The sequence below is a fragment of the Typopeltis vanoorti genome, chromosome 24, assembly GCF_054136105.1.
Source record: "Typopeltis vanoorti isolate ZY-2024b chromosome 24, IOZ_Tvanoo_1.0, whole genome shotgun sequence".
Classification (NCBI taxonomy): domain Eukaryota; kingdom Metazoa; phylum Arthropoda; class Arachnida; order Uropygi; family Thelyphonidae; genus Typopeltis; species Typopeltis vanoorti.
Genome location: NC_143572.1, coordinates 39,870,860 through 39,889,751, shown reverse-complemented (window position 1 = coordinate 39,889,751; position 18,892 = coordinate 39,870,860). Strand labels below are relative to the sequence as shown.

At 37.1% G+C, this 18,892-nt stretch overlaps 1 protein-coding gene across 1 annotated transcript in view; it reads left to right on the top strand.

Annotated features, from left to right (window-relative positions):
- The window catches only part of Polr2A (RNA polymerase II subunit RpII215), a 224,370-nt gene that overhangs the window by 89,155 nt on the left and 116,323 nt on the right, over window positions 1–18,892 (top strand). Inside the window, exon 10 of the mRNA XM_090413957.1 lies at window positions 13,771–13,980. Coding sequence (XP_090270083.1) covers window positions 13,771–13,980 — 210 coding nt within the window. The remainder of the gene's footprint in view (window positions 1–13,770; window positions 13,981–18,892) is intronic.

The following is an 18,892-nucleotide window of genomic DNA, read 5'->3' as shown; positions in this document are numbered from 1 at the left end:
TAAACCAAGAAAAAGAATTACCATTTTTTTATTCAGCAGCAACTCTCTTTGAAAATAGGCAGAGAATGTGGTGTGTTGGCCATAAATTGGAAATGTATATATATATGTATATAACACTAAGATAGGAGTAAGAGATTATATAACAAGTGAAAGAAAATTGTAAGACCTAACCTGTTATGTATAAGGGTCTGATAGAGAAATTATTTAATGTATTGAATTAATTTAAGAACCCCATTTTTATGTTTCATAAAATAGCAAAATCTGTAAGCCAGAGTCCAAGGGTCACCTTTTGACCATCTAGTGTTACGTGTGCCGGGAAGGGGGGGGGGATTATGAGAAAGAGAAACTAGAGTGCTTTCTAAGAAAACACACCAAGCGCATGTGCGATGTAAGGGAAGGAGCTGGACGGCGTGACAAAAACCCACGTGACCACGTTGGCGGGCATCGTGATATACGAGAAACGCCGGGAAGAGCATGAAAACAAAAAGGTCATGCAACCCCCACTTGAGGCTCTTTTTGGTTCCTGTTTCCTGACCTCTCAGACGTTGGTCCAGTCCGCCCCCTGCGGAGATGTTCCAGGCTGGCCGTGGAAGGTATGAGCCATCTGCCATAGCATGGAATAGGGTGAGCTATTTCCTGGACTAGGATAGCTATGCAATATCATGCGACGGAAAAACCAAGTAGATGCCGTCCGTTCTGGCTAAGCTCCTGAGCCATACACCCTTCCCGCTGAGAATCTGGCCATACAGTTGTCGAAGGTGATTAGACGAGCAGCAGACTGAGAAGCCTTGATGCCCAGACAAGGCAGAAGAAAGGAACGAGTATCATTTCAGAGACGGTAATGTAGACTCTTGTATCATATTTTCCAGTTAAGAAATTGTTTGTTTCCCAAAGAACATTTGTGTAGTTGACTTATTAGATAGAACTTTAGGAACTGTCTCCAACTTGGCATAGACCCATCTTTGTTTGAGAACTGTCTTCTTAGAAGGACTCTACTTATTGTAAGAATTAATTGTGTTGTGTTGAAGGATATTACTAGTGACCATGTGAGCGTAGAATGTGTGATAACTTGTGATGAGATAATATTACATATAGAGGTGGTCCAAACAAATTTGTTCATGTATTTCATTAGTAGTAACAAACCCGAGATCTTACTTAAATTTGATTCAGATTACCTAGTAGTAAGACTTTCATGTATCAGTTCTTTAATTAATAAATATGTTTCTTAGTACCTGCCTGATCTGGTTTAGTATATGAATTCAAACAGCCACTCATAAAAATATTATCGAACTTAGTGGGAAGAACTCAGGTGTATAATCTAATAAAGTGGACCATGACTGTATGTAAGGATATAGTGAAGATATTTATTGTAGTTTAGTTACTGTGTATCACTCTGAGAGAGCCATCGTGGATAAGAGTCTCATCTATCCTCGGTATTGGCTGATGCAGTTAAAAAATAAATTTTGTCAATGCTTATCAGGTGGACTGTCTCAGAAGATATGTTTAATGGCCGCGTCTCATTCTAGGACAAAGCCCTAATCATTAAGTATCCTACATGTGATTAAACTTAAGAGCGACCAAAGATATTGCTTGTTTAAAAAAGGGAAAGATTTAAAAGAACAACGAGTTAAGTATAGACTAACCTAAAAATCTAAAAGGGAATAATATAGAAAAAGAAGATATAACAACAATATCAGCACAATTAGCGAACAACAATAGGAATTGAATTAGAAAACAGTAGTGCACATGCTTAAAGTGGAATCTCTATGAGTATACAGTTGTGTGTTAATGGATTAAAACTACTGGACTGAAATTAAATTAAATTAAAATATATGAGATAAATTTATTTAATACAATTGAGGATAACAATTTCCCAAACTTGGAATAATGAGGCAGTTGTTACGATAAGGATTAGGTCTATAAAGTAGGGCTTCAGCATTTTCTATATAAACATTCTTTGTAAGGTTTGATAAGACAAATGTGGTCTTGATGTTCAGCGACACGTTTATATACCGGTCTCATTATGGACAAACTTCCAATTTGTCCATAATGAGACAGGTTACACAAACATGGTACTTTGTATTGTAGCATACTTTGTATGTTACTGTTTTTTAATTCAATTCCTGTTGTTCACTAATTTACTGATGATGTCTTATAATGCATAAAATGAAATATTTACATAATAAAATTTATTTTACTGTGATATACATGTTATTCTGGTTACGGAAACCGGTGGAGTATCCATATCTAGTTATGGATACTCCACAGGTTTCATTATACAAGAAAATGTGTTGGTAGTTATGAGGTGCAGGATGTCTTCCTATGGTGAATCTTGCAAACTCATTACATGTGGTGAGTAATAATTATGACACTAATGTTAGCAGTCTAAAAGATGAAATCAGATGCTTCAGAAACAGGACATTGCAAACAGCCAACAAGGAAGATACAGAGTATAGAAAGATTAATATGGAAATTCAGTATTGCATTTTCTAACAATAACCTCCCATTCTGGAAAAATGGTATATTGCTCTTATTTAATAGAAAAATTCCCATTTTCCCCATTGTGTGTTAGAATGAATGGATGGCCTGCCACAGCCTAGAAAATTTGTCTTCTTTGAAACCTAATTAATGTTCTGATAAAGTGGTTATTCCTATCAGCACCATCCCTCCATGTAGGGCACCTGTTTGTGGTGGAGGGGACCTCCCAGTGATGGTACTGGCCCTTTTCATTCTTCTTATTTTTCTTTGCTTTACTTCCTATAATCTTGGCTCTGCTTCTCCTGAGTCTTTTTCACTATCCTTTCTTCGAGACTACCATCACTGAGATCCAACGCCCTGCCACTGTGTTTGCCATGCGGTGCGATCCGTGGACATCCGGAAAGGGGGGATCCTGGTAGTCTTGCACTACTTTGGCCCCTGCTTCAGCAAAATGGGCTGTCCTGGATGGCCCAGCCAGGATCAATTGGCTAGTGGGCTTGCCTGCAAGGATCAATGGTGTTGCAGTAAGTCTCTCACCCCTTGGTCCAGGGTAGCCCTGGCGTTCCACTCCTGAGCGCAGTCTTGGCTTGCTGGGTAGTGGGCATCCATGTGTGGCTCCGTGGTGGGGGAAGAGCTCTGGCACCGAGCTAAAAACTCCTTAAGCATGAATCCTTCATCCTCAAATGTTTCAGGGACCCTAATAAAGTCCCAACCAAGTACTGATACTGTAGATACAGCATATGGAAACAGAAGCAAGAAACAAAAAATATCGGATACTAACATAAATGTACCAACCTTTTTAATCATTCATGCAACTGGTGAAAAACCAATTGGGAAAATGTCACCCTTCTTTATTCAAAAAGGTTTAGAAGGACTGGCAGGACCTCCCAAAACTGTTAAGATATCTGTAAAAGCAGGGTATCTCAGCTGTCCTGTTAGAATGTACATCCCTAACCCGCTGAGATGCTTTAAAAGTCAGAGATTTGGACATGTCCAAACTGCCTGTCGTGGTTCTACTACCTATGCCTGATGTGGTAGTAAAGAACATGATAACAAATCTTGTTGTGCAAAAAAAGCTAAATGTGTCAACTGTCAGGCAAAAAGAAAACTGGCCACCATTACATTTGTTCTGAGATCCTTTTATGCTGAAAAAGTAACAATTAAAAAAGTGCCAACAGCAACTCCAACATATGTCTGTTCCACTATCTGATAATTTCACCATACCTGAACTTTATGATTGCAAGTGCTTCTCTGTTGAGCGCATTAATCCCAAGACCTATGGCCTTACTCCAGAGACAACTTCAAAAATGGTCCCAGTCGATGAAAACTCACCTATCAAAAAAATTATGGCGGAGATATCACTCAAAGATAAACCACCAGACACTCACACAGAAAAAATGGATACCTTGGTAACCACTGAAAGTAAACTATACCTACCAACTGACCCTAACGCATTTGATATTTTGAACACTCTACCAGAGGAAGAGATGGTAACTGGCCGTCCATACTTCCCTAAAACAATGGATAAATATAAATCTGACAAACGTAAATCCTCAACCTCCCAAAAACCAGACAAGTCAATAAAATCAAGACAATAGGAAAATTTTTACAATTGAACTGTCGTGGGATTAGCCAGAATATCGATGATATCAAGATGTTGTTGCAGAAACACATACCTTTCTGTTTCTGTCTACAGGAAACATACTTTAGACCCATTGAGGATCGTACCTTTAGCAATTTCACTGTTGCACGTAAGGACAGAACTGGAGGTGATCGTGCTTGCTCATTGAGGAGTAGCTATCCTAGTGGCCAGTCATATTCCTTTCCACTATGTGCAGCTTAATACTACTCTGGAAGCAGCGATTCGGCTCTCTGTGGGATTTCTTGTTACAGTATGTTCAATTTATCATCATCTCGGTTTCCATTCTATCCATAGCCTTGGTGGAACCCAAAATGTCAGACAGCCAAAAAAGATCAACACAGAGCATGGGGCATATTTTGTAGATACCCCAACACATCAAACTTAATAGCTTTCACGCGTGCTTGAGCCAAAGCACGGTGAGACGTCAGAGTCAAAAACAATCATGAATCCAATTTACTACATCAGTTAATCAAATGACCAGTCCAAAAATTGTATGGGATAAAATCTGGAAAACGAAAGGCAGATATAGTACACATTGTTTGTCTACCTTAGACCATAATGGAGTTATTGCTGATTCCAAAGCTATTGCAGACACTTTGGGAGAAACTTTTGCTAGAATCTCAGCAACAGCTTCATATTCTCCTGAATTTTCAATACTAAAGAGCAGCAAGAGAAACAAAGGCTTAATTTTTCTACCAACATTCTTCAGCCATATAATCAGCCATTTGTTAAGGAGGAACTAAAAAGAGCTCTCCTACAATCTCACCATAGTGCAGTAGGGCCTGATGACATCCATTATGAAATGATAAAACATCTACCATCATCTTCTATGGATCTTCTCTTATTATACAATAGAATACTTGCAGAGGAAATGTTTCCAAATTCTTGGCATAAGTCAATTGTCATTGCTATCCCAAAACCAGGAAAAGATTCAATACAAGCAAATAATTATCGACCCATTGCTCTGACCAGCTGTCTTTGTAAGATACTAGAGAAAATGGTTAATGGTTTAAATTGTTAAACTTAAGACCATTTGGTTGGTTTAGAAACTTGCATAAGAGATGCATTTCTGAAGCGAGAACATCTCGTTTCAGTTTTCTTTGACACAGCCTGGAGATATGGCATATTAAAAGACCTCTATAACCTAGGTCTCAAAGGACACCTCCCTGTATTTATTAAAATCTTTCTGTCCAGGCAAACTTTCCAAGTCAGAGTGAGAAGTACGCTATCTTGACCATATCATCAAGAACAGGGTGTTCCCCAAGGCTCTGTCTTAAGTGTGACCCTTTTTGCTATTAAAATTAACTCAATCATTGAACAGCTTCCTCGCACTGTAAACAATGCTCTATATGTTGATGACTTCACAATTTACTGTCACTCACGTAACATGAGGGTAATTGAAAGACAACTTCAACAAGCGATTGATCATGTCTCTCTGTGGGCTCTTAAAATGGGTTTAGGTTTTCAACAGAAAAAAGTGTCTGTGTACACTTCTCTCGAAAATGCACTCATCACCCAGATCCTGAATTAAGAATGGGACATACTGTTATTCCAATAGCTATAGAAACCCAGTTCTTGGGACTCATCTTTGACGGAAAACTTACATTTCTAGCACACATTTGTCAACTAAGAGAAAAGTGCAAAAAAACTTTGAACCTCCTTCGCACTCTATCCTCTACTGAGTGGGGTGCTGATCTAGCTTCATTGCTCCATCTTTATACGTTCAAAGCTGGATTATGGGTCCCAAGTCTATGGTTCGGCAAGACAGAGTAACCTACGATGGTTGGATTCCATCAGTCATCAGGGTATACGGATAACTGCTGGTGCCTTTTGCACATCACCCACTCGAAGTCTTTATGTTGAAGCAAATGAACTGGCTCTATCACTTCGACAGAAACAGTTATCTCTAATTATGCCCTAAAAATAAAATCTCTCCCAGATAATCCTACATGGACTAGTGTCTTCTCTCTGTATTGGGAAGCTCAATATCACACGCGTCAGATTGCTATACAACCTTTTGGTATGCAGTTAAAGAAACTGTGCAAGCTGTTGGTATAAATGTTGACAACATTAGCTGCACTAAACATAACATCATCCCTCCGTGGCAGGTTTGCACACCATCCTGCAACCTCTCACTTTGTCAGCTACAGAAACCTTATACTCCATCATCCATCTACCTGCAATTGTTTAATGCACACAGAGCAGCACACGTTGATTTCTTACCAATCTATACTGATGGTTCAAGAACTAATACCTCTGTTGGCGGTGCTGCTGTGTTTCTTGACATTATTATCTCAAATCGGATCCTACCAGACTGCAGTAATTATACAGCAGAGTTACATGCCATTCAGCTTGCACTTGTGCACATAAAAGAAAACTGCTACCAGAAGTGTATAATTTATACAGACTCATTTAGCTCTTTAAAGGCTATCTCCTCTCCTGTGTATAATCACATCCAGTACTTTATGAAGTGTTACACCTGCTTCACAAAATGAAAATCTTTAATTTTGATGTTCAGTTGTGCTGGATTCCCAGCCACATTGGAATTAAGGGAAATGAAGCTGCAGGTCCAGCTACTAAATCATCTCATACCTTTTCCATATACTATTTGACATTTCCATATACAGATTACAGACAGCTTATAAGATCAAAGCTAATTGCTCAGTGGGAGTCAACATGGCAGGAAACATTGACAAACAAATTATATGACATTAAACCTGAAATTAAGCACTGGCATTCTAGTCAACGTACAAAGAGAAGGGAGGAGGTTGTTCTTGCTAGTCTCCGCATAGGTCACAGTCACCTTACGCATTCTTATTTACTGAGAGCTGATGACCCTCCCATATGTGAAAAATGCAATACATGTCTCACTATTTATCATAGTCTGGTAGAGTGTCAACAATTTACACGAGAGAGGAATGAAATTTTCACCTATCTAACCAAGCCAATACACTCAGGGAAATGTTAGCAGACTCAGGCAGATTTGCATGTTTTAATTTTTTAGAAAGAATTAATTTGTACAAACACATTTCACCGTAAATTCGTTTATATGTAAATACTATATTGCTTAACATAACTTTTATGCATACATATTATTCATTTAAATTTTGACCATTATGTATTACTGTAGGCCTTGATCTTGTATATTTGTGTCACCCTGTTGTAATTTTGCTAATATGTAAATACAATGCTAAACTTAATTTTTATGCATATATTCTATATAATAATTCCTTTCTGACTCTTTATGTATTAGTATAATAACATTTGTTGTAATCTTACTATATGTTGATACTGCTTTCCTTGACTTGTTTTGTAAATGCATATGTTAACCTGTATTGTTATCTACTGCTGAAACCTCTGCAGTAATTTTGTTTATATGTAGATACTGCATTGCTTAACATAAATTTTGTGTCTGCATCTGTATGACACCTTGTCTATTTGTGTACCTTCTAGTAATTCTGTTTATATGTATTGCTAAATTCTGTTTATACTGCATTGCTAAATTTAATTTTCATCCATGCATATTATATAATAATCCCTTTTTGCCTATTTTTCTACTGCTGTAAAAGCATCTGTTATAATTTTACATATATGTAGGTATACTGCATTCCTTGGCTTGGTGTTTCATATTTTGTGTGTTAACTATTTTTGTACTACCATAATAACCTCTGACCTTGTGTGTTGCTGTGCCCTCTGCAGCAGTTCTGTTTATCTGTAGATGCTGCTTTGTGGAACTAGATTTTTGTACAGACATATTGTTTACAATTTTCTGTAAATGCTAATGTTGTAACCTTTAGTATGGCACAGTATGACCTGTGTTGTCTTTGTGCCAAATAAACTATAACCAACCAATCCATCAGCACATGTATTATACTGTCAGATGCATTTGTTCTTCTGGTTGGTTTGCAAGATACTCCTCCACCCAGAAACCTGAGTTTTGGAAAGGGAAAGGGAATTTTCCTGTTCTGTATGAGATCAGCTAACTTACCTTTGGTTAAAAATAATCCTTAATAAAGCCTTGCTTCCTAGATAGGATTCAAAACCAGCTGAGCTACAGATACTGTGTCCTAGAAGAAGTAAATGTCATAATAAACATGGGCTCTACCAGATTCACTATTAAGTGTGATATATCGGCTATCGAATATAATAGATATAAGCAACAACTAGAACTGACTAAATTATTATTAAAAATTGTAGAGTGGAATTTGAATTATAGCTAACTAGGAATACCAAGATTAATAAAAAAAAAAAAAAAAAAATTATAGTTGGTCAAAAGGGATAAAGTCAAATGAAGAAGTATTGCTTGAGGGACAAGGTTTACCTAATGATGTAACACCAGAGGAGGAGATTGTTGATATCTTAAATCTTCTTCTTCTGCAGCTTGTCCCTCTTAAGTAGGGTCGCTGTTCTCAGTGAGCCCCTTCCATATCCTCCCATCTTGGGCTGTAACCACATGCAAGTTCTTCATCCTCAAGTCCCCCTCCACCAGCTCTCTCCATCTCTTCTTTGGACAGCCACACTTCTTCCTCCCCTGCACATCCATCTGCATGACCTTCCTTACCACATATTCATCCTTCTTCTTCATCACATGACCAAACCATCTCAACCTTGCTTCCTGTATATCTTCACTCCTAAGTACATAACTTTCACAATTCCCCTTACATAGTCATTTCTCAGACAATCCTTTCTGGTCACACTGCACATCCACCTAAGCATTCTCATCTCTGCTATCTTCATTTGTTTCAGTCACTCCTATTATGTTGATCTGGTACTTATCTAATTCCTCAGCTAGCTCCATTTCTTTGGCATTTAGGCTTCTTATGTTGATAGTACCGATCTTTAATTCTGGTGATGTTGAGTTGGGGTGTGTTTTCAGATTTGTTCCAGTAGCTGACTTTTCGCTGTTTGCCCTGTTCCCTGGCAAAAATGATGGGGGCTTTGTTTAACCGGGTGATGCCCCAGGCAGCATGAAATTCTGTCATGTTGTACCATCACTTGAAAATTTGGTTTAAGCCAATAAGAATACAATTTGGTCGGCTAAATCCCAAATTGCCAGCCCATCCTCGTCTGTTCAGTATCCAGGTAAATACCTAACAGTCTGCACCACGAGAAGGTGAGGATTGGACATTAATTCAAAAGCCCTGGTCAGTTCTCTCATTCCTTTGAAGGCTGTGTTGAAGTCTCCTCTCAGTTATATAGCTTTGACCCTTAAGCACCCAAGGCAGAGAACATTTGTTTTATTAATCTCTCCTCTCCCATTCTATTTAAGTGACCATACCACCTGAGATTAGCTTTGCTAACACATTCCTGGATGCTAACAATGTCAAGTTCTTTCCAGTATCCTCATTTTAAATATGATATTGCCATCTGTTCATGCCTATAATCTTTCTCAGGACCTTCATGTCTATGGTCTCCAATCTTTCGTGAACCAGCTCTCAGATCCATAAGTTAAAATTGGCTCAAGCACTGTCTTGTATATAGCTAATTTAGTGTTTTCATTAAGTTCTCTCTTATTCCGTATATATTGATTCAGTTGACTTCCTGACATACAAGCTTTATTGATTCTGTTGTCTATTTCCATATTTAATTTACTATCTTCACTAAAAATTGTGCCTAGGTATCTGAAATGTTTCACTTGTTCTATAAGTTCTCCATTCACAATGCAGTTGATATTTTCAGTGCTTCTATTTTCATTGTCTTTGTCTTGTTATTGCTGATCTTCATATCATATATATTACAACAGTTATTCAATTTAGACAGAGAATCTTGCAGACTTGTAGCGGATTTATTTAGAAGTATAACACGGTCTGCATAAAGCAAAGAGCTGACATTAACATCTCCAATTTTGATATCATATTTAATACCACTTTCCTTCATAATGTGATCCATATAGATAATGAATAATAGAGGTGATAATGTACATCCTGGTCTGACACCAGATTTAACATTAAGCCATCTTCCCATGCTTCAATTTTAACTGCTGACTTATAACTCAAATAAAGACAAAGTATTGCTTGATATAATGCCCCATTGACACCATATAACTACAGCTTATTGAATAGCTTCTCTCTTGGCACCTTGTCATATGCCTTTTCCAGATCGACAAAACTTAAAAACAGATCTTTGTTATATTCCCATGATTTCTCAACTATTTGTCATAAAGTGAAGATTTGATCCTGACAGTCTCTATTTGGTCTGAATCCAGCTTGTTCTTCACCAAGCTTTTCATCCACAATCCTTCTCACGTATTCTTGCGTAAATCTTACCAGGAACACCCAGTAGGGAAATACCTGTGTAATTCTCACATTCAGTTTTATTTCCCTTTTTGTATGAGGGTGGTCTGAAGAATTCTCGCCTTCGACCATAGATAGCAATAGTATTGGCAAGATTTTGTTTTTCTAAGTTGGTATATCTGTCATAAACATCCATGTGAAATTGCAAGTCATTCTATCGAGTAGTTTGTTTTATACAGCCGTTTGAAACAAAAGTGTTGTCTGTATCCCTTGAAATGGATAAAATTGAGTATTGTGAGGTTATAAAATTCTTTGTAAAAAAACGTTTAACGGCAAAAGAAATTCATTCGAAGTTCATAAAAGTTTACGGCACTCTTCTCCTTCATTTTTCACAATTAAGAAATGGGCTGCCGAGTTTAACGTGGCCATATCAGCCTTGAAGATGATCCACTTGAAGGACATCCAAAAAGTGTAACTACACCAGAAATCATTGATCAAGTGCATGATACGGTATTGGATGACCTGCGAGTCACAGTGCGTGAAATTGCCGAGACTATAGGCATTTCTAAAGAACTTGTTGGATATATTTTGCATGAATTGCAAATGAATATCTTTGCGTAATATGGTTTCAATGTTTGCTTATAACGGATCAAAAATGCACTCACATGAAAATCTCTGAACAGTGCTTGGAGCATTTTAACAAGAATAAAACTAATTTTTTGCATCTGTTTATTACTATGGATGAGACTTGGATTTACCATTATACAACAGAATCCAAACAGCAGTCAACACAGTTGGCAGAAGCAATTTGTTCAACATCAAAGAAGACAATCTGTTGAATCATCAGGAAAGGTCATTGCATTGGTGTTTTGGGCTGCTAAAAGGTATTTTGTTTATTAATTATCTTGAAATGGGTAAAACAATAACCGAGGAATATTATTCCAATCGTTTAACCAGACTAGATGACAAAATATATGAGAAAATACCCGTTTTGAGAAGAAAAAAATCATTTTTCATCAGGATAATGCACCATCCTCCAAAGGTGCTTTGGCAATGGGAAAATTAAGGGATCTGCACTATGAATTGTTGGAACATCTGCTCTATTCCCCAGATTTGGCTGGTTCTGACTTCTATCTCTTCCCAAAACTGAAACTCTTTCTCGCTGGTCAGCATTTTTCTTCGAATCAAGGAGTGATTGCAGCTGTAGAGTGCTATTTTGCAGATCTTGCTGAGAACCACTCTACAGGGACGGGATAATGGCGCTGGAATAGATGTATTAGTCTTAAGGGAGAATATGTTGAAAACAAAAAATAATTTTGAAATTATAAATTCGCTTTTTCATTGTTATGCTGCGAACTTTTCAGGCCACCCTTATATATGATTGCCATGAGAATTCTACTCAAATCATCTGGAATTCATCTCTCTATCCAGGCCTTCTGAACTATGCAGTGCCTCTGCAAGACTTTTATACCTCCATACGTCAACATTTCTGGTTGAATATCATCTGCTCCTGCTGCCTTTCCATATTTCATGCTTTTGATTGTTTTTTCTACTTCAAGTATAGATTTGTATGCCTGTTGAGTGTTTTTTTTTTTTAAACCACTTGTCACTGCTTATTTAATTTAGTAATTTTAGCAACAAAAAATTTAGCAGTTTAATGAAGTAATTACTTCATACATCAAGGATATCTTTTTCTCCAGTTTTCATGTCACCTTTATCATCTTTAATGCCTTTAACAGCACTCTTTCTCCAATTCTGAGCTTTTTCAACAGCCTTCAGAATATTTTATCACCTTCCGAATATTTATTTTCTCTGTTCTTGCCAAAGTCTTCCCATGACTTTTCTGTAGTTAGTTTTAAACAGTGTTTAACTTTCTTACATTTGTCTGTGTATTCTCTAAGAGCACAAGCGGACTTATTTGCCAGTAACTTTTGATATGCTTTTTTCTTTTCCTTCACTGCCTCTTTAACTTCCTCTGTCCACCAGGGAATTCTGATTTTTTTATTCTTGCAGACAACCTCACCACATGCATCTCTGGCAGAATCAATCAATGTTTTCTTCAGAGTTTGCCACTGAATCTCCAAGGTTTGATTCCTGTTCTCAAACTCTTTCATTTTTTCTTCAATAATCTTTGTGTATTTTAGTCTACAGTTCACATCTGAGAGCTGCTCAACTTTTATTCGCTTCAAAACTTTCTTACATGTTATTCTTTTCAATATTACATTCAATTTTATCCTGCTCAAGACTAAACAGTGATCGCTTTCAATTTCAAACCCTCTGTACACTCTGGTGTCCTGCACCAGGGAGAAAACATCACTATCAACAATAACATAGTCAATGAGACTTTTCTTATTCCTTGCTTCTTCTCTCCATGCGAATTTATGCACATTTTTATGTTGAAACATGGTGTTAGTAATAACCAGTCCATATCCTGCACAGAAATCCAACAGGTATTTGCCATTATTATTAGCTTTGCTATTTTCTCGAAATTTCCCAGAATATTTTTGTATGTCTGACAATAATTTCCTGCTCTGCAATTTTGATCCCCAACAAGGACCAACTTTTCCTCTTTCATTGTGTCAGTTGCTTTCTCTAAAGCCTCAAAAAATTCCTTCACTTCTTCCTTAGTAGAACCTTCTATGGGACCATAGGCACAAATGTCTAATTGTCCAGTTTCCCATTATGATATTTGTCCACATCACTCTACTTGATACTACCTGCCATTTATTAAGATTAGTCTCATATTTAGTGTTGAATACTATAGCTACTCCTTCTTTTCCCTGATTGTTATTGCCTGAATATAACATTTTGTATTTATTGCTCAGAAAGATCTCACTAGTTTTTGTCTTTTATGTTTCATTCACCCCTATTATGTTGATCTGGTACTTATCCAATTCCTCAGCCAGCTCCATTTCTTTTAATTCAAGCTTCTTATGTTGATAGTACCAATCTTGAACTCTGATGTTGAGTTGGAGTGTGTTTCAGGATTTGTCCCAGTAACTGACTTTTTGCTGTTTGCCCTGATTCCCTGGCGAAAACGACAGTGGCCTTGTTTAACCAGGCGACGTCCCAGCAGCATGAAATTCTGTCATGTTGTACCATCATTTTATTTGTGTTTAAGCCAATAAGATTACAATTTGTTCAGCTAAATCCCAAATTGCCAGCCCATCCTCATTCATTCTGTATCCAGGTTAATTATTGTTTCTCTGCATTCCTTTAAAGTCTATGTAGAGGTCTTCTCTCAGTTAAACTTTAACCCTTAAACACCTCATAAGTTTAGGTTCTTTGTGAATATTGTGTGTGTGTGTGTATTTTTTTTCCCCTTCCAGAATTGATGTATATTGCTAAATATGAAGTTTTATGTTATGAATGAATGGCTTAACATTATATATATATATATCAAATTGTTCATTTCAGGACCAAATGATGAACTTGTTAATGTTTTTGCCTATATGGGATGGTAAAATGCCAATGCCTGCTGTTTTGAAGCCAAAGCCTTTATGGACTGGAAAGCAGCTGTTTTCTCTTATTATTCCTGATAATGTAAATTTGATCAGAACACACAGCACTCATCCTGATGATGAAGATGATAGTCCTTACAAGTGGATATCTCCTGGTGATACAAAAGTATGTTTTGTTATAATTAAGTTGGAAATTATTATATTGAGAGTATCAAAAAGAAAAGAATACTCCATTTATCTTATAGCGTTGAAATCTGGTTTTGTAACAGTAGTAAATTTATAAATGTAACAATGAATATAATCGAGACATTTATTCTTTCAAACAATTTGCTTGCTCTGATTGAGTTAAATATATTTTGCTACAATGAAGATTTTAACCCGATTACATTCCATATTCTCATGTACCAACTTGACATACAGAAAACAAGTTGAAACATCCGTTTCAACTTGTTTTCTGTATGTCAAGACAATTCAAGGAAAATATTTCATGCATCACAAATACCTTGAAGCAGAAGATGCATTATTAACCTACTGGAAGAGTGCACGCACACACAAACAAACAAACTAGACATTCAAAATATTCAGTGCACTATGCGACTTTGCATCTTTCTTAGTAAGATATCTAAATAATCTTGAGTAATCTAGATAGCCCTCTTTTCCTAATCATAATCCCTTCCTCATCCCAGTTATTCTCAAAAGTTCTGCCCTTCAAATAACACCTATTTTGTACTTTTCTATGTTCTTCAGTACTGTTCCAGTCAGTACTTCTACAGATGGAAGTCTGTATTCAGTCCATTACAAAATAAAAGTGTCATTAAGCCACCATTGCTGTCACTTCAAGTCCTATCCAAAATAATGGACAAGATCATTAGCTTTATGTTCTGTAGACACATGACATTGGAAAGGTTTGAGAAACTTGTACAAACGCTTTTGGCTTTTCCAGGACACTAAGTTCTGGCACAGAGTACTGCCCAATGCTATTGACCTACCTTCCTTGCTGTGTAACTGAGGGTAGCCTGTTTTCTTCAGCTATTGACTGCATGTCATGGTGCATATGATGTCTTCTCTTCATATTTTTTTTATCCACTGCAGACATGTACAGGATCCCTTTTGGTTTAACGTTTCAAGCATATTGGAATCTGATGTGGAGACCTTTTAGAACAAACTGCCCACTTCTTGTAATTGGACTGCCCCTTGCTTTTTTGGCCATTCACTGCATTTCATGACAGATTGACTTTCTTGATTCAGAATTCATTTCCCCTATTAGTGCTAGAATATATCCTCCCATCCCCATCCAAGCTTTGTTTTTTAATTTAATCCGTTTTTCTCCTATACATAATTGAAATACTGATACCAGAATACTGTTCTGGTGTCATGAACTAAGGGATATAACTGAAATCTTTTTTTTTTTTTTCCTTTTTGTGAGAACGATGGAAGTATATTTTGGTGGTATGGAAGTTAACTAGATTGTCCTTATCATGCTGAAAAATGGCCTAAATCATCTATCATTGCTGATATTACCCAGATGCATAAATCTGGAGAGAAATATTGTGCGGGGGGGGGGATTTGATTTAAGTGAACCCAACTTACATATATACCCCTACTAACGAATTGCCAGACCGGTGTACCCATATATTATTATTACTACGATAAAGAGCCAAGATGCTATTTTTCCGGCGACATAAATTATCCCCTTAACTTAATTTATGTCGCCGGAAAAATAGCTTCTTGGCTCTTTACCATGATTCTTTTTTCAACATAGAAGGACCTCTGATTAATGATAGGGACCTTTTCTTATATTTTACTTTTCTTTCCATATTTCTCACTTTACTTCTTCTGAATGTTTTACTGTCTATCTTCCAGATTCCATTCATTGGAATCTAACACCTTGCCACTGTGTTTGCCGTAGGGGTGCATCTTGGGGTCCATCCAGAAAGGGGACAGGCAGTCGTGAATAGTATTGCCAGGATGATCATTTGGCTAGTGGGCTTGCCTGCAGGGATCAACAGTGTTGTAAAGGTTTCCTACCCCATGGTCTGGGGACTGGGCCTAAGGCTTACTTTGGTGCTGATGTAGTGTCTGGAGTGATAGTGTAGTGTCTTGCTTTCCAGGTAGTAGTATCCATGTTGTGGGTCCATGGTGAGTGGGGATCTCTGGCATTGAGCATGGATAATTCATCCTCAGATTTTCCAGGAGGTCCTTACAAGACCTTTTGGAAAATCTGTTAGTCAGTAGCCAGTTTGTGTTATGAACATTTCTTATAAATTTAATATGTAAGAAATCAATTTTTAGTGATAGGTAACCAAAAAAAAAAAAAGACAGCATGCTTGATTGTCAGAGTTAGGTAGAGGCAGCAATCAAAAGCTGTAAATACTTCAATAAGTAAGCATTTTCTAACGTTAATTTTATTATAAATAAGTTGAAACCAGTTGAATAGTGTGAACCGTTTGTCATGATTGCAAATTATTTCATATTTACCAAATGTTGACAAATTTGTGTAAGAACTTCAACAAAATACGCATTTAAAATTATTGTCAGTAGTTTTATTAATGAGAATAAAATGTATATTTTGTTATTGCATTCTTGTTATATAATTGTTTACCTAATTTGTTTTGTTCAAACTCTATTGTAAAAGAAAATAATTTCACTGTTTTATTTTTATTATTGCATTATTTATTTATTTTTCATATCTGGCTCTTAAAATATTCAGTTAAATACCATTTTTATCAAAATAGCTCTTCAATTATAAAAGGTTGCTGACCACTAAGTAACGTTAACAAAATCAAACTACTATACATTGTGCTCTTGACTTAGAGCTATGAGAAGCACTTATATCTGTATGTTTACCTTGGGAACCAGTTGGTCCATATCTCTGCTGGTTAAACATCTTTGAAATAAAGACTATCTTTTCTCTCTGGAAGAGTAACAACTCTTTCTTTATAATATTAGAAGATGAAAAACTCTCTTTCTCTCTCTAGTGGAAACCAGAAGTGCTGTAAAGGATAGCAGTTTTTTTTTAATTTATTTAACTATAAATTCTTATTTAAAAGTTATGTTTGTTATTAGACATAAGTTTTAATTGAACTTCAAATTAAAGTAATTCTGTATCTTGCAATTAGTAAGATGACATGTTAGCACCACCCGTGTCAGTACCTCCATGAGGCTGACTAACGCAGGCTAGCTGTTTATCATTTATGTCCCTCCTTTTTCGTAATTGGAGATGACCCATTATAAAGTTGACTGACTGCTAAAATTTTTTTTAATATATATATATATATATATATACAGGGGGTCCTTGGCATATGTCGTTTCGACTTTACGGTGGTAATCCCATAAATAATTTAAAAAATAAATTTCGACTTGAAGCAGCATGATGTAAAATTCGAACGTCGCCGGCGAACTTGTTTGTGAGCATGGCAGAAGAATACACTGTTACGCTGCGTTTGTTTGGGAGAGGTGGCTTCCCTTGGGTCCCAGCATACACTCTTTGGGTACCGCGTGCTTTGTTTACATCTGCTCTCTCACTTTTGTGTTTGTGGTTTTTTGTGACTTTTTACCCTTCAATATGGCTCCCAAACATAAGGCAGACTCTTCTGATGGCAGTGTGTCGAAGAAAAGCCATTACATTAGAAGTGATATTACACATTATTAAAAGGCCAAAAAAAGGAAAAATGCCAACGAACATCGGTTGCGCGTTCAACTTAAGTCGTACCACAATCAGGACTATTATCAAGGATAAAGTTCGCATCCTTGAACACGTGAAAGGATTGGCACCCATGAAATCGACTGTGATTATGAAAAAACATAGTAGGCTCATGATTGAGATGGAAAGGCTTCTTGTTCTTTGGCTGGAAGGGGCATTGAAATGATGAGGCATCCCCTCCCCCTTTTTTTTTTTTCACTTTTCAGTGGGGGGAAACCACTTGCACTCGTTTCCCCCCTTTCACTTTTCAATGCTTAATGAGGCATTGAAAAGTGAAAGGGGGGAAACGAGTGCATGTGAAGAGTTTAATGCTAGTAAAGGTTGGTTTATGCGGTTTAAGGCTCGGGGCAATTTACATAACCTTAAGGTGCAAGGTGAAGCTGCTAGTGATGATGATAAAGCAGCTGGTGAGTTTCCTGAGGGGCTGGCCAAGTTTGAGGCTGAGGTCCCAACACTGCTAGGTACACAGTCTTCCGAGGGGTTATGGATTGTCTGCACTGTTATAGGAAGATATACGAGGAGAAGAGGATGGTATCATTCCAGACTAGCCTGGAACGTTTTTTCACGAAGGTAGAGAGGCCTGCAGCAGATGCTGGTACCTCAACTGTCTCTTCAGTTCCTCTTCCAGCCTCTCCATCTTCTTCAGTTGCACCTGCAGCCTGTCCTGACTCTCCGGCCTCCTCCTTCCATTAAGTCAGTCTCTCCTTCCTTGCAATGCCCCTACCAGTGTGCAAGCCAACTACAGGATAAAAGGTAAAGAATTGTTTTCATTTTTTTTTTTTTTTTTTTTTTTTTAAATCACCTGTACAGAATGTAGTTTCATTTATCATTTTGGATTGTTCTCATTTTTATGTTTGTTTTTTTATTACAGTTTCATTTTTGTCATTTTCCTGTACTATACAGTAATTATGTTCTCCCTTTCATTTTCCTATGGCCTAGTTCTGTTTCTTGACATATACAGGGTGTTCGGGATAAATTTGACAGTTTCGTAAGGAAAAAGAAAATCTTCTTTGTATCTATTAAATTTAATGAATTGACAAAAAAACATTACAGGCAGAGTTAATTACAATACTATCAACAAGATTTACTCAAAATAACCACCATTAGCATCGATCACAGCTTCAATTCTGCTTCGGAACCTCGAACAAGCTGATGCTACAGTCTCCCTGGGAAGGGCCGCAAAAACTGTTTTAATTTTATCCATTAACTGGGCTTTTGTATTACTGGAAGTGCGATTGGTGTCTTTTTCAACTGCGCCCCATACAAAATAATCCATGGGGTTAAGGTCTGGGGAGTTTGGAGGCCAAACATTTGGACTGGTGAAGTCGTAGAAATTTTCAGACAACCATTTTTGACTTTTCCCAGAGGTGTGGCA